This window comes from Mustela lutreola, chromosome 2 (genome assembly GCF_030435805.1).
Source record: "Mustela lutreola isolate mMusLut2 chromosome 2, mMusLut2.pri, whole genome shotgun sequence".
Lineage (NCBI taxonomy): Eukaryota > Metazoa > Chordata > Mammalia > Carnivora > Mustelidae > Mustela > Mustela lutreola.
In genome coordinates, this window is record NC_081291.1 from 41798845 (window position 1) to 41821061 (window position 22217).

General features: G+C 34.7%; 1 protein-coding gene across 1 annotated transcript in view; it reads right to left on the reverse strand.

The window, feature by feature from the left end:
* CNTN3 (contactin 3) overlaps nt 1–22217 on the reverse strand; it is a 338196-nt gene that overhangs the window by 38123 nt on the left and 277856 nt on the right. The window contains exons 14-16 of the mRNA XM_059161515.1: nt 2251–2368; nt 1251–1409; nt 1002–1151 (exon numbers count right to left, since the gene is read on the reverse strand). Coding sequence (XP_059017498.1) covers nt 1002–1151; nt 1251–1409; nt 2251–2368 — 427 coding nt within the window. The remainder of the gene's footprint in view (nt 1–1001; nt 1152–1250; nt 1410–2250; nt 2369–22217) is intronic.

Here is a 22217-nt window from a genome sequence, read left to right on the forward strand (position 1 = left end):
TATTTACACGGAGAACTTTATGTTTAGTAATTTCCATGACACAACTAGAACAGAAGTTCCTGAAGGCGTGTCTTTGTTCAGAGCTATAGCCACCATATCTAGAAAGTGCTGATCACACAGTAGATACTCCATAAGTATGTGTTGTATGAATAAACAAAGGGACTACAAAGATTGGCATGGTTCTCCTATTCCTCATAATTCCTGCCATAAATATCACATGCATTGTCCTGAGTGAAAAAGCATCATTAAAATTACTGAAACATATTCCATGACTTCTATTTTGGCTCAGTTCCTAAAGTGACATACTAGCTATACTTCAAACATCATTTTAATCAACATTAATTAATATTACAGATTCTGAAAAGGAAAGTCTATATAGATCCTCTCAGAGGCCTCAGGAATCTGATACTATGGACACTACCTAAATTTCAATTTCAATGTTAGGGTATTTTTAGAGTTATAAAAATAGTCTTAAAGTTAATATTAATAGTCACCCAAAACATAACATTTTAACAATGATTCTCTCTTAATCTAATAGTTGAGGGGTCAAAATATTCCTGATTATCAGTCGCTTGAGCTCATTCATGGAGCGTGGTGGTAAAATGAGATTTCCTAGCAGCAGAACTCCCAAATGTCATTATCCTACCAATTTGTCAATGCTTGTTATAAACGAAAACAGCATTTCCCCTGTTAACAGGGTGACTATGTCAGATAGTAATTATAACCTTAAGTGACAAAAATATATTCACTCAACATGCACTAATGAACGCTGATGATGGACTGAACTTTTGGAAATGTCACATTACATCAGAATCACTTACAAGAGTGTCTTTTGACAAATGCCATATGGCCAGTTCTGCTATTAGGTAGGTCAGATAATTGCAACAATGGATTATTGAGGTTAATCCCTTGCTGGCCTAGAGGCCAAGTCTGAGAGAAATGGAAATACACACCCAGGAAAACCTAGTAACCTATTTTACTCAGAAAACAAAAACACTAACCTGCCTCTTCAGTTCTTACTTTTTCTGAGGGTAAACTGGGTTCTCCACCTCCGATTTTGTTACTGGCTACAACCCGAAATTCGTATTCCACCCATGGATTTAACTCGACGACTGTAGCGGTGTGTGTTTTCCCATCAATAACCTCAGGCACTGAAAAGGAATATGTCAGAGAAGTGACATTCTGCAGGTCTTAGCACTGGTTTAAAACCCATTTATCGGTACCAATGGCATTTGACTCTTTCTGTTTACCTGTTGTGGCAGTTTGCCAACCCACGGAGAAAGGTGTCCTTGCCTGAACAGAATAGGATATAACTGGGCTATGGTTATCTGTACCTTCTTTCCAAGAGAGTTGGGCTGTGGTATCTGTAATTTCATCTACCTTCACGTTTTCTGGTGGCCCAGGTGAACCTAAGAAAGGCAAAAATGCAAAAGTGGGCAGCAATTCCATAATATCATCTTCTACCCAAGTGAAGAATGTCACATGATCAATGTAATACCGACGACGGATCCTAATTTCAAAAGTACTTAGCGAAAAAGGGTATTTTCCTGGCAATACAACTACTGCATTTTCCTTTGGACATTTCTGCTGTCAGATATTCCATCTGAACAGGAGTCAGTAATATCAAAATCATAGTATTCTAGGGTTGCAAATGATGCCCACTTTTTGAGGATTTCTGCACCCTTCCAAATACAACATCATTTACTTTTGGCATGATGTCTTTTCCTTTAATCTACCAGTGCACCTCTGTAGTTTCCAGTTTGCTTTCCAGAGCTGTTTTAGTTTATCACGCACTCTGTTCATTTTCAGCCCAGTAGCAAATCAGTACCTTGGACAGTGCCTCAGATTGGCAAATTCTCTCAGGCATTCTGGATGATCTCGGGTTTTTGGAAGTTGTCATATACACATTATCACTATTCTCTTTCATATTAAACACTACTGCTGCATTAATGACATGCTCAAAAACACATCAGCTTGGCAGCACCTGTGAAATGCTGATTACAGTGAGAGCTATTCGCAGGGCAGAGTTGAGATATTTATTTCGTTGAATTAGCACCCATCCTTATCATCATAGTCTCTGGTCTATTTGGGGGGAGGGAATCAAATCAATAATACAACTCACATGTTCATATGCGGTCTCATGGCTTTTCCTCCAGTAAGGAATGATCAGTTAAGATATGAGATTAAAAAAGAAAATTAAACGAAACAAAACAAAACAACAACAAAAATCACTGAGGCATTAATGTCTACCTCTTACTATGAGGTCGGCGGCAGATGAAACACTGTCCACCCCCGTCTGCACCATACACACATATTTTCCACTGTGTTTCAGCTGAATGTTTCTGATCATTAAATCACCAGATGAACTCTGTTGGAAAAAAACAGGTAGTGAACACAATGTCATTTTGAAAATGGGAAGAATTCCTGAAGGCTGTAGCCAACAGCACCATTGGGATAAAACCCATATTTAGAGAGAAGACCAAGGAGGTTCAAGACTGTAGACTGCTATAATGGAATGTATGGAAATAAAAACAAGTTAAAAACCATACGTGGCTGCACACATAGATTCCTGTAGCTAAATAAACGACAAGATTTCCCCTGGGCATTTATGGCTTCAAGAGTAAATAAGGGCAGAGATTATGGTCTCAGAGTCTATTTACTTCCACTAGGGTGACACTTCTTTTTATATCCACTGCTCAGCACCAGCTCAACTCTTTTCTTTGGTTCCAACCCCTATGTAATTATCTGCCTGAGAAGAGGAGAGAAGCGTTTAGGTATCTGGTGAGAGATAAATACAGCAGGACAAGAGGATTACCATGGTTGAAACATTTTTCTGATCACATTGGTGCTTAAAAAGCCTAACGCTATTTAATTTGTTCAATAGAGAATTTAGGAACAGTCAGTATGAACCCCTCAATAAGAAGAAATTACAACACTTTAAGCCCTAAAAATAACAGCTGTCCATAAAGACATTTGCTGGCATCCTCTAGCACCAATTAATGCAGCAAATGTATTTCTAAAAGCTCAACTTCAAATGGTCTGCATTTTAAAAGAATATAAAATCATGTTCATAAAATTACTTACTGCAGACCAGTTCCACGCATTAGTAAAAATATGAATGAAAATAAAATGATTTGGAAAGCAAAGCTCTTTGAAAATGATCACCAACTGAAACATCTCTAAACTGGTACACAGGGGAAGCAATGGTGTTTATCTTGTTAATTAAAAGGATAGGTTTACTCTTGGGTTTTCCCAGTATTTTTTTTTTGAAAGATGGATTCCATTCTCCAGGTTTCAGGCAATTTCCCAAGATCTCCTACAGGGCAATTCTTTAAATATTATTTCCTAGGCTTTGGATTTTGAATGGGCTATGCATTCTCTGTTGGTCAGGCTGTGTGGCTTTTGCCTGAATGTCTTGGGTACTGGGAGAAAGTAGACGTGAGGTGATTGATGGCTGTAATTAAATGATAATCCAAAAACTGTTAAGTTTGCACATTTTACTTTCATCAAGTTGAACTTTTTTCTTTCCCTCCCTTTCTTTTCTCCTCAGGGTTATTTAGAAATTTATCCCCAGGACAAAACTTTCAATGCTTGCTGACCTTTAGAAACTCTTCCAGTTTTATGAGCTCCATATACTCACAGGAGGTTGATTATCATTTCTATAGAAATCTCTTCTTTTCAGGGAGGTAAGAACTGTTACTATTAAATTCCATCAAGCCATTGGGAGAGTTATTATTCTTCCTTAGGTTTATTTGCTTATTTTGAAAGCAGTTCGGTAAAAGAAAATTGGAACTGGACTTTCTTTATGTCCTTAGACACATAAATACATCTAAAAGGCACATTGGCTGGTTATATTTGTTGAAACTATAAGGAAGAGACAGATATTGGATGTGTCATTTCTTTTCACTTATGGTATGGGTGGGTCAAGAGAGAAAAAACTTAGCTCATGTCAAAAACAAACCACCTTCCTGAAGAAATGTAGTTAGGCTCGCCATCAGGGGAAATATAATTTTTAATTATCTATTTACAATGTAGAGTGGAGAGAGGAAGCAATTAAATAAAACATGTGAACAGTAGGAACCACTGATTTTTTTTTCAGCACTAACATGAAGATGAATGGATGAATACATAAATGGAAAGTAAAATTTATCAAAATTTAGAAAGGATGCCTCTTTAATTTCTGTCTCATTCAACAGAACATATTTGTATTGTTCTTCAACTGCTTCTTTCTTACTGTATCTATTCTTTTAATGGATCGATATACAGCCTTAAGATCCACCTTAACAAAAGTTCATCGAGTGCTTGCCATGTAAGTCCACTCCAGGACAATGAAGTACCTAATACATGGTCCCTACCCTCTAGAATGTAAACCCAAGTCAGGGTAACAGATGTATACATGTGAAGCATGTTATTTTTATAAGTTTAGAAAGTTTATTTATGAAGGTTAGATAAATTTGCATGGCACAGACCATTTATAGATAACTTCAGAAGAACTGAGACAATTTCAAGTCCTACTGAGGATGTGGGACAACTGGAAATCATTATGCTAACAGGACTATAGATTAGTAGGACTATTCTGGGCAACTATTTAGAAGTATCCACTAAGGCAGGACATATGCATAATTTATGGCCTAACAATTCCACTCCTAAGTATAACCCTACAGAGATGTATGCATATGTTCAACAAAGACATTTATAAGAATATAGCAGTGCTACTCAAAATAAAAACAACCTAATCAGAATCACAATGAAGTAGATGAAGGACTACATCACAATGAAGTAGATGAAGATGAATAGCAGGAGACTCATTTAAGCAAATATTATTAGACCATCAGAATGAATGAATAACAACTCTGGATTAACGTGGCTGCCTCAACTTCAAAGATGAAAACTGGATAGCAAAGAGCACATTACAGTAATCTATTGTATCACAAGTGTGGATTATGGTTGCCTTTCAAAGGATGGCTTCTGAGATAAAGGTCATACTGTTTCCTGATTTTGGTGCTGGATACTTGAGTGTGTTCATTTCGTAAATATTCATGGAGTCATACACTTCTGATCTGTGCATTTTGGGGGTAGAATATAATAGTTCTTAAAATGCAGTTATTATGACATACAGCTATATGCTTAAATGTTTCACATTAAATAGGACCACAGGCTGAAGTGGCCAAATAACATGATTATAATTCTAAAGTCCAAATTCTTTCACAAGAATGAGACATTTACTGGTAATAATTTAAGCACCTAGACTATTAATTAGAATATCCTATAATTTCTTACCAAGATGCAACTGAAAATTCTCAACATTAAAGATAAAAAAGGAAAAGACAATTCCCAAGGAAAGTTTCACTTATATCAAACCAGTTCCTGTCCCCATCAATTTTTCATTGTTAATGGTTACAGTATAACTAATTGCTGATTAACTGTGATAAAGGTAAGAGAAGTGGATCCAGAAAAGCACAAGTAAAATTAGTAAATTATAACTCAATAAAACTGAAAAAAATTGTCAGAATGTGGTAAATCAGTATTCAATAGATTATTTCTCAACATGTTTACCATTAAAATTGCATCCCTTATTTAGATATATTTAGATTCAAATAAAACATTTTTAGGAACACTATTAATTCCTTGGATAACAAATAGCTTCTAGTTTGTTGTCTATTAATTGGTTTGTTAATATTTCTTTGTGTTGTTTTCCTAAACTCTCCTTTCCCCACACCCCTTTCCTCAAATACAGAGGATAGATAAGAACTGGGGAGAGGCAGAGTCAAATCTTTTTTTTTTTTTTTGGACATTACCCATCCTTCTTTCCCTTAAAATCTCCCTCTCAAAGCACAACAGTACAATTTCCATCCTTTCCCTCGTCAATGCTGCTAATCAGAGATTTACTGAGAAATGGAGATTTTAGTAAGAAAACAGGCATATTCTGATGGCATACACAGGTATTTAAGAAGCAGGAGACATTTCCCTAAGTTATAAGAATTCCCTAAGTTCCAGAGTAGAGAGCCCAGACATGGACCTGCAACTCTATGGATGATCAAATAATCTTCGACAAAGCAGGAAAAAACATATAGTGGAAAAAAGACAGTTTCTTCAATAAATGGTGCTGGGAAAATTGGACAGCTATGTGTAAAAGAATGAAACTGGACCTCTCTCACACCATACACAAAGATAAACTTGAAATGGATAACAGATCTCAATGTGAGGCAGGAATCTATCAAAATCCTAGAGGAGAACATAGGCAGTAACCTCTTCGACATTGGGCACAGCAACTTCTTTCAAGGTGTGTCTCCAAAGGCAAAGGAAACAAAAGCAAAAATGAACTTTTGGGACTTCATCAAGATTAAAAGCTTCTGCACATCAAAGAAAACAGTCAACTCAACAAAGAGGCAACCCATGAAATGGGAGAAGATATTTGCAAATGACACTACAGAAAAAGGGCTGATATCCAAGATCTATAAAGAACTCCTCAAACTCAACACACACAGAACAGATAATCATGTCGAAAAATGGGCAGAAGACATGAACAGACACTTCTCCAAAGAAGACATACAAACGGCTAACAGACACATGAAAAAATGTTCACCATCATTAGCCATCAGGCAGATTCAAATAAAAAACCACATTGAGATACCACCTTACACCAGTTAGAATAGCCAAAATTAACAAGACAGTAAACAACAAGTATTGGAGAGGATGTAGAGTAAGGGGAACCCCCTTACAGTGTTGGTGGGAATGCAAGTTGGTACAACCACTTTGGAAAACAGTGTGGAAATTCCTTAAGAAATTAAAAATAGAGCTACCCTATGACCCTGCAATTGCACTACTGGGTATTTATCCAAAGATACAGAGGTAGTGAAAAGAAGGGCCATCTATACCCTAATGTTCATAGCAGCAATGGCCACAGTCTCCAAACTGTGGAAAGAGCCAAGATGCCCTTCAACAGATGAATAGCTAAAGAAAAATTTGGTCCATATATATAATGGAGTATTATGCCTCCATCAGAAAGGATGAATACTCAACTTTTGTATCAACATGGATGGGACTGGAAGAGATTATGCTGAGTGAAATAAGTCAAGCAGAGAAAGTCAATTATCATATGGTTTCACTTACTTGTAGAGTATAAGGAATAACACGGAGGATATTGTGAGATGGAGAGGAGAAGTGAGTCAGGGGAAATTGGAGAGGGAGACAAACCATGAGATACTGTGGACTCTGAGAAACAAACTGAGGGTTTTGGAGGGGAGGGGGTGGGGGTTGGGTGAACCTGGTGGTGGGTATTATGGAGGGCATGTATTGTATGGAGCATGGGGTGTGGTGCATAAACTGGATTTTGGAACACTGAAAAAAAACTAAAATTAAATTAAGAAAAAAAAAAAAAGAATTCCCTAAGTCCTTTTTAAAATGTTCTACCTTTTAATTTTTTAAATAAAAAGATTTTATTTATTTATTTGACAGACAGAGATCACAAGTAGGCTCAGAGGCAGATAGAAAGAGAGAGGCGGAAGCAGGCTCCCTGCTGAACAGAGAACCCAATGCAGGGCTTGATACCAGGACCCTGGGATCATGACCTGAACTGAAGGCAGAGGCTTTTACCCACTGAGCCACCCAGGCACCCCAAGAAATGCCCTATCTTTTAAAAATAAGATAATTCACCTAAAACTATCTATGCTTATCCACCTGTACTTTTGATGCTGAGGATACAATGGTGAAAAAAACAACAGTCCATATGTTCATGGGGTTTATAGTTGAAAGACAGTCATTAATCATATGATTATAATAAATCAATGTAAGATTATAATATAATAATACTAGCTCAAAGCACATAGAAGAAACTATGATTTTCTGGAGTTTTGGTGAATTAATAGTTGAGCTGATATTTGCAACATGAGTACAAGCTATCTAAAAAAAGAGGGTTCTAAAAAATGATTTGTACTAGGGCACTTAAACATATACAAAGACTCTAAGGCAGGTGAGAACATAGTCTATTTGGGAGTATGAGGGGAGAGAGGATATCAGGGGTATAGTTAATCCACAAATTGTTCATTTGTCCCCAGAAAATATAAAGTTCACTGTAGATAGTTTCAAGTTCATATTTATACTTTGATGACAATAAAACTTTGAGTTTCTTCTATTTAAAAAAAATTTTTTTTAAGTTTCACTAGATTTACTTGATTATCCAATTATTTGCTCATCTAATGATATAGGTGTCTCCCAGGGAAAAATTCCATTTCCAGAACACGTTACAGGTATAAACAGTAAATGGGTGTATAAGCCAAATCATCTTTGAAATAAACGCTAAAGAAAATTCAGTGTGCATGAAATGAAATAGAAGAGGAGTTTATTAACTTTTTCCCTATATTTTCTTAGATGATGATGCTAATGGAATTTTTAATATAATTTAAAACCTACTCTGCCCTGGGTAGGGGGGTAAATGCTAAATAGTACATGATATGATAAGCCATGCCAGGTGAAAATAAATAAGCAGATCATTAATAATTATGGGTAGGCTGAAAGTACACTGTGATATCTAACATATGCTAAAAATCAAGGAATTAAATAAACCTTAGAACTCAGGAAACCTCTTGAATGGAGCAAATGTAGCATAAACTTGCCGTATAAAAAATTATCAGCAAAAAACTAATTCCCTAGTAAGCACTCTCAATGTAAATGCTGCTGCTGGACTGCCAAGAAGCATAATTTTTCAGTTTAAGGGGTGGAAAAAAAGCCTTTGATGACTATTTGGAAGGCAAGGTTGTATAGGTGGTTCTCCTCCTTTTTGTCACTTCCCACAGCCTGTTACTGCATAGATTCCAATATAAATCATTCAACCCATCACTGGGTTGCCTTCCAAATCCTGACACAGCATGCAAATCATATGCAGGTGCCTTGAAAGCAGTCAAACCTGCTGGTGCCTTCTGGAGCCTGGGTGGTGTTTTCCTCTGTCAATGTCTCTGAAGGAATTGCTGGTAGACCTGTATCTCTGATCAACCAAATCAACACTTGCCCCCCACCAACCCAAAACAGCTGCAGCAAGGTCAATTCCATTGCAAATGTATGCTGTTCATCCAAGGAAAAGAAATAATTAGAAGCCACTGAAACATGAAAAAAAGGTCCTAATACTAAACAGTCTTAGTTTTGTTGACTAAGAACTTCATCTGAAGCTGTCCAATGCTTGCTTATCCAAACAGGTGAGACTGAAAGGCAGGTAATAGGAGTCTGCTAATATCAAAATTTGCAGTATATTCTTTGATAGCAATAAACTGGAGTAATTGCTCCTTTACTGGATTGAGAGTCCCAGCCTGTTCCATCGTAACTATTTTTGGAAGAGTGACACACACAAAAATGATAAAAACTCAGTCAAAGGTACTTTATGCATATTTTACGTTGTGTCCAATACCAGTTTGCTATAAAGGGATCAGCTTTTCTATCGCAACATCAAGTTCTTATTAACAGCATGGGACATTTCTTTTCTGGATGGTGTTAGGCAGATGGAGTATCTACCTAAGAATCTGTGGCATCAGGATGCCTCATCTTTGTTCTCACAGCAATTTTAACCCGTGTTTCAATAGAGTTGTACCTCCACAATTGTATGTTGCCATATCCCAGTACAAAAACTCTTATTTTTTTTCTCAAAATTATAAATTTTTTAGACTTACATTTATATGGAAAATGTACGTCTTCATCTTAAATGGGAAACTGTTAACCAAAATAAGTTACCCGCCAAAATGAATACAAATGGAAAACAGTGCAAAGAACACTGTCCAAAATAATGTAAATGGACATTAGCTGGACACATTCAAAGTCTCTGAGACTGAGACCTTTGCTCTCTCAGTTAAAAGGGGAGATTAGCTACTATTAGAGAACCATTAGTGACAAACCGAATGCCATATTGAAACATTCTCCTTGATTTAACCTATATGATTGAAACGAAAATAAAAATAGAATAGATCTCTCATTCTACCTTATTTAATACTGCCTATTGGTATGTGGTCTGTGCTTTGCAAAACATGGGGCTATACAGTTCACTACACCCAGCAGTTCTCCATGCTGACTAGACAATAAATTTACCTGAAACGTCTTTAAATATATATATATATATATATATATATATATATATATATATATATATATATATAAATAGATATCAATATCAGAAATGCCTAGTTCACATCCCAGAACAATTAAATCAGAATGGACTAGGAAATGTAGACCCTCTACCTGATTCTAATGAGCAATCGGGGTCAACACTCATGATACCTCCTGAGATGTTCCATTCATCATCTTCACTTCTTTTATAAATAATCACATTATTTAGGCTCTAAATAATCACTCACATCTATTCCTAACTCTAAAATTCTGCAACTAGTAAGTGCATGAGAAAATCGTTAAGTTAGGCTGTTTGCTGATGGGCTCATAAGCTAAGAACAGCAATCCTATACATATTTTAATCATAGAGTACGGGTGAGAAAGCCAGTATTTGAAACAGGTACCGTTTCAAGACACATTTCCTTACAATTAGACTGTCTTGATATGTTTACCATAATTAAAAAAAAATAGACACAAATAATTCAACATGCTGATACATTTCTCTAGATTCATACAGAAACTTAATGTTATTCAACATGAATTACTCTAGGATTTCTCTGGATTTAGGAATAATTCTGACACCAAATGAAAGTATTTTAAGTCATGTGACTACCCTGATTAGTAATTTAACTCATAGATCTTTCTCTCTTTTTAAATCCTTATATTATAAGCTTAAAATTTAGTAAGAGACATTTGTCCCTCGTAGAATGAAAGGCTAGTATATAAGAATAAGACTTTTTCATACACAGGAATAAAAAGTCATTTCATGGAAACTTGACTAAGCTGTGCCAAATGTCTTACGTTTGCTTGTAGTTTTAGTTATTATTGCTATGTAATAAATTATCTAAAAGTTAGTGGCTTAAAATAACAATGATCATTTATTCTACTCTGGATTGTGTGATTTAAGCAGAGATCAGTGGGGGAAGTTCATCTTTGCTCTAAGTCTCATCAGCCAGGGTGGCTCGCAGGGGACTAGAAAGCCCATTTACATGACTGGTAAGTTGAGGTGGGCTGCTGGCTGGGAATTCAGCCATACCTGTGGGCTGGGGACTTTAGTTCCTCTTGAGGTAGACCTCTCCACAGTGTGCTTGGGCTTCCTCATATTATGGTGGCTGGATTCCAAGAGAAATTGTGCTGATGGAACAAGATAGAAATGCATGCATTTTTACGAGCTAGCCTTAGCAATCACATAGCATCACTCCTGCTCTTTTTTACTGCTCAAGGAGTCATAAAGGACTAGGTTTCAAAGTAGGAGACATAGATTTCATCACTCAGTGGGGAGCAGTGTCAAAGTCATTCTAAAGAAGAGCAAGTTGATAAGGGATATTGTTACAGCTATCTTGGAAACGTAGTTGGCTATACTCCTCCAGAAATCTCTGTATGTACAATACTATCTCTTTTTTTGGTAGCTGACCTGTATGTACTACATATAAAATCGTTCCTTCATTCTCTGCCGTTTCCTTGGGTTCCACCCATCAGGAAATCTGAGGGAGAGGGAACAGTGAGTTTGGGGTATTTACTCACCAAAATTTATCCTTGTGAGGTTGTTTTGAGCGGCTATACCCAGGACCCAAAATAGGTTAAAAACAACAACAGCAACTACAACTACAATAACCCTTGCTTGGACACCCTTCCTTTTATGTCGTTAGCCTCTGCGAGTCAGAAAAAGGGACTCCTACGCAGTCAGAGAGAATAAAATTATGCCATCTCCCAAGAGAAGTGTTCAAAAAGAAATCTCACTGTGTTTATTACAACAGCAGACCAATGTATTCCAACAGTTATCCCAATACTTCAGAAGTGTAGGTTTTCATCTCAAAGTCTTACTGAAGAAGATTAAGAAAAAAGACAAGGTTTAATGTCAAATATGACTATCACTAGCTATTTTTTCTGGTAAGATTATGATCTAAAACTTTAGAGTCAGTATAAGAAATACTAAAGAATAAGAGTGTTTACTGTAATAAAAAAAACACCTAAAATTTCCAATTTTTGTCTAAAAATTTAAACTGTCCCAAAGGAACCATTTATTCTTTACTTTCTTATTTAGGTTCAGATCAATTAAATAGTATAATTAAATATTACGTCTTGCAAAGTAAAATGATTTTCTTTCTGAAATTGGGACATAAAATCTAAGCCAGCATGAACAATTACAATCCAATAAAAAAAAGGCAAATAACCCAATTAAAAAATGTACCAGCTACCCTGACTTCTGGTTTTCAGGCCGTGTATAAGGAGCTTAACATCAGTTCGTTTTAAAAGCAAGTAAAAAGTTGAATGAACTGAAAAATCAACACCTCATGTTAGATCTGGTATAGAAATGAGGTCATAGAGAGAATCACTGTCTCCCAAACTGGGAAAAAAACAAAAATTAAAAAACAGGTAAATACAGAGAATACTAATTTATGAGCAGAAACTTGCTCAGGAGCCAGTCGTGGGGGTAGAGAAACCTGAACTGTAACTGATGAATTGCTGTTGGGTCACTGTGGACAAGCCTGAGAGCTACGGGGAACTCCAGGGAACAACTGTAGTGGGTTCCCCACACTTCTGTGAGCTGTTACTCCATGAGTTCTTCGAGGTCACCACACTGACTACTGGAGGAAAATCCCCCTGTGTTTCTGGCAGGGGAAGGGAACAAGAATCATTCATTAGGTTGAAATAAGCCAAAGCACTTTGTTCTTAACAAAGATTGCTTTCAGGAAAAACTATTTTACCAGGGCCTACCTGGCTGGGGTTTTTATCAGAGACAAATACCTCTTCTGGGGGAAGACCCAAATCCAGCTCCCTCTCACCTTCAACATGGGGAACAGAAATGGACAACTTCAAGCCCTGCAGACATCCCATCAAATGGGGGAGAGGAAGAAGAAGCACAGGTGAAATTCACAGTCCAGGAGAACAACCTCACCAAAAGAATGAGACTTAATCAGGATTATGGAATGCTTTCCCTTCCCCCACACCTTATACTGCATTAGCAGCGACCAATTTACTGGCCTTCTTTCCTCCTAGTGCACCATCTGCCTTTCAACAAAAAATGACAAGGTACATCAAAAGGCAAAAAAGAGCAGAATAGGCACCAAATATGGCAGGAATGTTGGAATTATCAGACCAAGAATTTAAAGGAACAATTAATATGCTAAGGGATTTAATGGAAAAGCAGGCAATATGCACAATAGATGGACAATGAAAACAGAGAAAGGGAAATTCTAAGAAACAATAAAAAAGAAATGTTAGAGATCAAAAACACTGACAGAAATTTAAAAAATTAATGGGATCATTAGTAGACTAGACATGGCTGAGAACACAATCTCTGAGCTTGAAAATATGACAATCAAATCTTGCAATACTGAAAATAAAAGAGAAAAAGGCTGAGAAAAAATATTCCAGAACTATAGGATGATTTAAAAAGTTGTAATATACACTTAATGGGGATATCAGAAGGAGAAAAAAAGAGAAAGAGAGAAGAAGTAATATTTGAAGCATAAATGACTTAGAATTTCCCCAAATTAATGTCAGATACCAAACCACAGATCCAATAAGCTCATAGAAAATCAAGCAGGATAAATGCCATAAAAACTACACACAGGCATATCATATTCAAACCTCAAAAGAAATCAAAGAGAATTTTGAAAGAAGCCCAAGGAAAAAACACTTTATGTACAGAGGAACGAAAATAAGACTTATATCCAATGTCTCCTCAGAAATGAAGCAAGCAAGAAAACATATCAAATGAAATATTTACTGTTGAGAGAAAAAACTCATCACTCTAGAATTCAGAACTCTGAAAAGTAAAAGGAGAAGTATATACTTTTCTCAAGCAATAAAAAATATTAAGGAAATTTGTTCCAGTAACCTGCCTTGCAAGATGACAGAGGTCAGGAACTTAGATTTTCATAAAGAAAGAAAGAGCATCAGAGAATAAATAAGTAAATGTAAAGTAAAGACTTTTATTCTGCTTTTTCTTGATAGATCTGTTAACAGTTTGTTCAAAACACTGTTATCAAAGTGAATTTGATTTTATATATAAATGTAGATATAATGTCTATATGAAATGAAAGAAATGATAGAAAGGATAGGAGGAAAGAATTAGTAATATTTTTTATTAAAAGGTACCTTCACTACAAGTGAAGCTGTACACAGTTATTTGAAAGTAGAATGCAATTGGTTGTAAATATATATTGCATAGTCTAGGATAGTTACTTAAAAAATAGTATAATTGGGGGCACCTGGGTGGATCAGTGGGTTAAAGCCTCTGCCTTCGGCTCGGGTCATGATCCCAGGATCCTGGGATGGAGCCCCGCATCGGTCTCTCTGCTCAGCGGGGAACCTGCTTCCCTTCCTCTCTCTCTCTGCCTGCCCCTCTGCCCACTTGTGATCTCTGTCTGTCAAATAAAAAAATAAGTGGAATCTTTAAAAAAAAAAAAAAAGACCCTATTTAAAAAAATAGTATAATTGGATATACTAAGAAGCGAGAGAGAGACTGGAATCATATAAAATGCTCAATTAAAACAACAAAAGGTAGGGAAAATATGGAAGGTTAAAAACAGAAACAAAGAACAAGGGCAACAAGAAGAAAACAGAAGAAACATGATAGATATTAATCCAATCTTATCAATAATCTCCTTAAATGTCAATGTTCTAAATATACCAAGTAAAAAATAGAGATAGAGTGAATTAAAAACAAGAATCAACATAATATTGTCTATAAGAAACTCACTTAAATATAATAACACAGGTTGCCAGAGAGTGGGAGGGTAGGGATATGGTGGCTGGGTTACGGACATTGGGGAGAGTATGGGCTATGGTGAATGCTCTGAAACGTGTAAGCTTGATGATTCAGAGACCTGTACCCCTTGGGCAAATAATATACTATATGTTAATAAAAATAATTAAAATATATATAATGACACATATAGATTAAAATATGTAGGTGGAAAAAATATGCTATGCTAACACTAATAATAAAATGACTGGAGCTACCCTCTGACCCTGCAATTGCACCACTGGGTGTTTACTCCAAAGATATAGATGTAGTGAAAAGAAGGGTCATAAGCACCCCATTGTTCATAACAGCAATGACCACAATCACCAAACTATGGAAAGAGCCAAGATGCCCTTCTTGGATAAAGAAGATATGGTCCATATATACAACAGAATATTATGCAGTCATCAGAAAGGATAAATACCCAACTTTTGTATCAACATGGATGGGACTGGAAGAGATTATGCTGAGTGAAATAAGTCAACAGAGAAAGTCAATTATCACATGGTTTCACTTACATGTAGAGCATAAGGAATAACATGGAGGACATTAGGAGAAGGAAAGGAAAAGTGAATTGGTATAAATCGAAGAAATAGGTGAAGAGAGCTGGAAAATCCCTAAATACTTGATATTAAACAGCATACTTCTGAATAACATGTAGGTCAAAGAAAACATCTCAAGAGAAATTTAGAAATATTTTGAACTAAATACAAATGAAAATATAATTTATCAAAGTTTATGGGATATAGAGACAGCAAAAACTTTGAGGGAAATCTCCAGCATTAAATGCATATATTAGAAAAGAAAAAAGATATAAAATCAATAATCTAAATTTCAATCTTAAGAAACTAAAAAAGAGATAATTCAAAAGTAAGTAGATGATACAAGATAATAAGATTAGAAAGCAATGAAATTTGAAACATCAAATCAATAAAGAAAAATCAATGAAACCAGAAACTGATTCTTTGAAAAGATCAATAAAATTAATCAACCTCTGGTCACACTAATTAAGAAAAGAAAAATAAAACACAAATTACCAAACGAAAGAAGAGGTACCACTATGGATTCTATAACATTAAAGTGCTAGCAAAGGGATACTATGAATTATTCTGTGTCCACCAATATGATTACCTAGATGAAATGGCCAAATCTATGAAAGTTACATTCTACCAAAATACATATAAGAACTAAGTTATTAAAGAAATTTAATTAATAATTCATAATGAATAATGTTCCCAAACAGAAAGCAAAAGACCCAGATGGTTTCACTGGAAAATTCTACCAAACGTTTAAGGAAGAAATTATACCAAGTCTCTACAATCTCTTACAAGAGATAAAAGCTAAGAGAGCTTGTCCCAACTCATTTCCTGAGGTCAGCATTACCCTAATTAATACTGAAATCAGATGAAGACATTGCAATAAAAGAAAACTACAGGCCAATATCTCTCATGAACATATACATAAAAATCTACAACAAAGTATTAGCAAATCAATTCCAGTAATGTATAAAAATTTAGAAAATACAACCAAGTGGGGTTATTCCACTTATGTAGGGTTGGTTCAATATTTGAAAATCATTTAATGTAATCCATTATGTCAAGATTCTGATTAAGAAAAATTTTTCAAAAAATGTCTATTTCTTTCTTCTGCCCATTTTTAATTGGATTATTCACTTTTTGGGAGTGGAGTTTTATAAGATTTTATCTATTTTGGAATCTAAGCATTTATCGCATATATCTTTTACAGATATCTTCTCCCATCCCGTAAGTTGCCTTTTAATTTTGCCGACTTTTTTTCCTTCACTGTGCAGAAGCTTTTTATATAGAGAACAAACGATGGTTACCAGAAGGGAGGATGATGGGGAGGGGGGTGGTTTACATTTCAAGGAGGGTACCTGTGATGAGAAATGGATGATGCATGGAAGTGCTGAATTATTGTATTGTACACCTGAAACTAATATTATACTGTATGTTAACTAACTGGAATTTAAATAAAAACTTAAAAAAAAAAAAAGGACCATAACATCAATTTTGCCATACTCAACTGGTGACACAAACCAGCTTTGGTACAGTGGGGGGTGGGGTGGGGGAAGGAAAAAAATCACATGATCATATCAACAGATGCAGAAAAAGCATTTGATGAACAAGAAAGAGAGAGAGAAAGAAAGAATGAAAGAAAGAAAAAGAAAGAGAGAAAGAGAAAGGAAGGAAAGAAAAAAAGGAAAAGAAAGGAAGGAAGGAAGGAAGGAAGGAAGGAAGGAAGGAAATATAGTTGGGTAGAAACACTGGGAAGAAAGAAAAGGAAAGAAGAAAAAAGGAAGGGAAAAAGGAAGAAAATCCTATTCATGATGAGAACTCTCAGCAAACAAAGAATGGGGGAAATTCCTCATCTTGATAGAGAACATCTACAAAATAACTATAATTCACATAATTAGTGGTGAGAACCTTAAAGCTTTCCTGCTAACATCAAGAGCAAGACAAGGATGTTCCCCTTCATCACTACTCTTTAACACTACTAGAAATCTTAGTAATTCAATAACAAAAAATAAGTAAATAAATAAATAAATAAATGGTATACAGATTGGAAAGAAATAAAACCATCTTTTTTCTCAGATGATATGATTATCTATGTAGAAAATCTGAGAATCAATAAAACACAATGCTTGGAAATAAGCAATTATAGCCATGTTGCAGGATACAAGGTTAATATACAAAAGTCAACTTCTCTCCTATTTAACAGTAATGAACAAGTGATTTTGAAATTGAAACACATTACCATTTGTACAGCATTCAAAAAATGAAATATTTAAGTATAAATCTAACAAAATAGATATAAGAACTATATGAGGAAAACTATAAAATTCTGATGAAAGATATCAAAAAAACTAAATAAATGTATAGATATTCTATGTTCATGGATAGGAACATTCAATATTGTGAATGTCAGTTTTTCCCCCGATTGATGTATAGAACACAATTTCAATTAAAAAATCCAAGCAAATTAGTGCATGAATACTGATAAAGTGAATCTAAAGTTTACATGAAAAGATAGAAGACCCAGAATAACCTATTCAAAACTGAAGGAGAAGCACTAAACTGGAGGACTGACACTACTGAACTCAAGACTTACTAACAGGAGGGGTGGAATCCCATTATGCACTAAGACAACAACTGATGCCCTTTTCCCAGGAGAAAAAGTCATCTCCCAAGTGGAGTGATGCAATTTTATTTAAAATTGTGGGTGTACAAGATGAAATTCACAGCAAAATCTTTCCAAAGTTTTCTTTAAATATCTGCATCTCCTCCAAAGTTTTACTCCCCATGACACATCCCCATTTTTTTTTCTAACATACTATCCAAAGAACAGTCATTCCAAAGTCTTCTCCATATCTCTCCTCAAATTCTCAGTTTGTGGGAAATCCAGGAAAATTTTATGAAAACTCATAGGAAAAGAATATTGGTTTTTTGACTATGTGAAACTGAAAACTTTTATGAATGATAAACAGCAGAAAAGTGACATACTGAAAGAAGATATTCCCAGTGCATAAACTAAGATATAATCAATAGCTTGAATACATAAGGACCTACTGCAAATCTGTTAGACAAAGTTCTGAATTCCAACAAGAGAAATGAATAAAGGATACAGATTTGCTATTTATGAAATAAGCCTATATCATATCCTAAAATAGGAAATGTCAGTACATACTGTGAGTTTATATCTATGGGAACAATTTTCTGCTGTGACCTCAGGAAAACCCTGTTTAATGGACACATGACATAGATGAGATGAAAATCTGATATACACAAATGTCAATTTTACTGCTTTGTCTCTGACAAAAATAAAATACATCTTTTTGGCTTAATGGTTGTCTTTGAGCTGCCTGTGTTTTGTTTTCTTAACTTCTGAAAATCATTCCCTATCGTCAGATAAAAAGAAAAATATTTTGGGGGGCACCTGCATGGCTGGAAGTTTGCTTCTCTCTCTGCCCCTCTCCCTGCTCATGCTTGCTCTCTCTCTTTCTGAAATCAATCAATAAAATCTTTTAAAAATGTTTTTGAATATTCTTCTACATAATAATCCAAGTAGGTGGATTTTATCAATTTTCTATCTAGAAATAAAAAGATAATTTTTTCTCTCTTTTCCCTGCAGAGGTAATCTTCCATTTCACAAGAGTAAGTAGTAAACTCCCAAATGTCTTGATTTGGGGGAGTCAGTTATAATTCTAAATATTTCTGTGATATCTAAAATGTTAATAAATGAACAGAGAGTTTCTCAAGCTCACTATTGATCTGAGAAATGAAAAGTTGGTGATAATGAGATATCACTTTTCAACCATGTTTGGCAAAAAACTTTTATAAAAATGAAGAGAAATAGGTATGGGAAAGGATTTGGGGTAACAAGCACCCTCATGTTCTGCTGATAGGAACATAAATTGCTGCATCTTTCCTGGAGGACAATTTAGAGACTAAGCTATCATTACTGCTCACCGTAGTAACAGTAATAACAAGAACTAACCTGTTGTTCTAAGTGCTTTATACAGATAGACAGGTAGCTATAAAAAGGATACATATAGATATATAAAAGATATATATAGATATACATATTTATCTAAATAAGATACTGTTATCATCTCAGTTTTACAGATGAGAAACTCAGGCAAAGAGAGATAAAGATCAACAGTTCATAAGAGAATGAAATAGGTTTTAAAAGTTGGAATTCTGAATTCATATTTTTTAATGATGAACATAGATAATTCTTATCAAATCCAGCAATTCCTTGCCTAAGCAAGGAATCCCCAGAAAACTCTGAAATTATAGAATAAGGTTTCACTATTCTTCTTTCAAAATACTATTAACTATTCTTTTTCTAACCTATTTCTTACTCTTATACTGTCAGACTTATTTAAACTGGAATCAGATTGTTGGTTATTTTAAAACCATGGAAAAATCTAAGAAAAATTAAAAGCCTCAAAATACACAGCTGCTTTATTTCAGCCAGGAGCACCAAAATTTTGTGATTCTTTTTCTTTCTTCTCATCCAACCAACCATCCATCCACCCACCTACTCATTCATATTAACAAAGTATTTAAAGCTTTATTTAGGTCTTGCATCCTAATACAAATTAACATATATTTTATCTTTTCAGGTAGTTTTTTTGTTCTACTATACTTTCTTTTCTATTACTGTTGGTACATAAAAAAGCTATCTTCTTTTTTTTTGGAAATTTATCTTGTATCTAAGCAGTTGACTGAACTCTCACTATTTAAAAACTTAAGAGTTGATACTATTGGATCTTGAGTAGCTCAAATATCATTCTGTCCTCAAATTATGGTAACTATGCTTCCTTATTTTCAGAGTTAAGTCATTTATTCCTGTTTAAACCCCACTGTTTGTCCAAACATTTCCAAATGTTTTTAAAGTAATGGTATTTGTATGTTTCCTTTCTTATTGCTGATTTAAATAAAAGTATTCCTGGCACTTCCCTTTAAAGACATTTTTGGGATGTAGAGGAAGCATTTTGTTTCTACAATAGGTCATTAATTTTATTCAAAGTCTTTTAAATACCTATTGAGAATACTGTGGTCTATTTTATTAGATCTATTGATATGATGCAGGCACATTGGCCAGAACATCCCCATGTAGTTTTCAAAGGGTCATTATCATTATTTTAATATAATGCTCAATCTTATTTGACAAAATGTCATTTAGGCTTTCACACTATATTCATGAGATGAATTTATATCTACCAATTATTTGCTATCTTGCTAGATTTTGTTCTTAAGAGTATGTTAGCTCCAAAAAAATAAATTGAAAAGATTTTTGAACTTTTTACATTGTCAAATAGTTTATATAACAAAATATTTATCTGGTTCCTGAAAACTTGAAAAAAAAACAGTAAAATTATCTGTCCCTAATATCCTTTTTTGGTGGGGAAGGGTGAAGTTGGTGGCTATTGATTTACATGTTTGCAAACTTAGTGGATCTACTTAGGTTTCCTAGATCTTATTAGTTTTGATTACTTCTATTTTACCAGAAATGTTCCACTTAACTGAATTCCATTAAATATATATGATTTCAACATGGAATGCCATTTCAAAATATTTCTTTATTATCTGCTATTCTCTTTCTCATTTCTAATTTCAGTTTTATCATTATTCTTCACTGATACATTCTAGAGATTATCCATTGCTTTTTGACATTATCCAGTTTGTACTTCCCTCTCCTTTATATATAACAGTTCTGCTATTTTTCTTTTCTAAGTTTTATGAGGGCGTGAAAAGAATGAAAAGGAATGCATTATTTTCTATTTGTATGGAAAATTTTTATATGTGTTTGTTTCTCCCATTATAATAGAGCATCAAAATTGTTTTTTTCTAATTTTGGCAAATTGATCTGTTGGCACTTAAAAGAAGAGCTCTTGGAACTATATACCAATTTTGTTTCTCATTTTTCTCTTTGCTTTTGACTTGATATATTTTAATGGTATATTATTTTAAGCATTATAGTTTACGATTATTATATCTTCATGACAGAGCAAACCTTTTCAAAAAGTACTTACCCTTTTTACTCTTAAGATTTGCCTTGAATTATTATGATCTTTTTACAAAGTAACACTTGTTATTCTCTCTTTTTTGTTGCATTTGACTGATAAATATTTGCATATCTTTTCACGTACATCCTTTTATTCATAGCCTTGGTATTTGTTTTAACTCTGATATCTTTATGGGCTTTTAGTTCAAGGTACATGTTACTTGGTTTGACTTCTGCCCGTCTTCCCATAAATTTAAACCTTACCAAGTCTCCACTAGGGGTAGATTTGGACCATTCATCTCAATAAACACTTCAATTCATGAATAAGCCCTGGGGTGCCAATCACACTTTAAGAAGAAACAGAAACTCTGTATGCCTGGTTGAGCAAATGATGAGTTAGGGAAATAAACTCAACTTCAACTGTTTTGTGCACTTCCCTTTTTCCATAAGTATTGTAGAATACTTGTTTTCTCAACCTTAAACAGCTTTTTGGAAAGAGCTGGACTTCAGGGAAGTGTTCAAAATGGACAATAGTAATTTCTCTGGTTTAATCACCACTTTTATAGACTTCTTCCTGAATATATCCTCTTCGTGATCATTCCAAGTCAGGTAATGTTTTGAAGTTGGGCAACATATAAAATTTATAAGACTCTCCAAGTAGGAGATGTTTAAAAACTCAGAGTATAGCCCCAACTAGTGTTTAGAATGAGTGCTTTGTCTCAGATCTGTATATAAAATGCATATATAGGCCACCTGGGTGGCTAAGCTGGTCAAAGATCTGACTGTTGATTTTGGTTCAGGTCATGATCTCTGGATTGTGGGATCAAGTCCTGAATTGGGATCT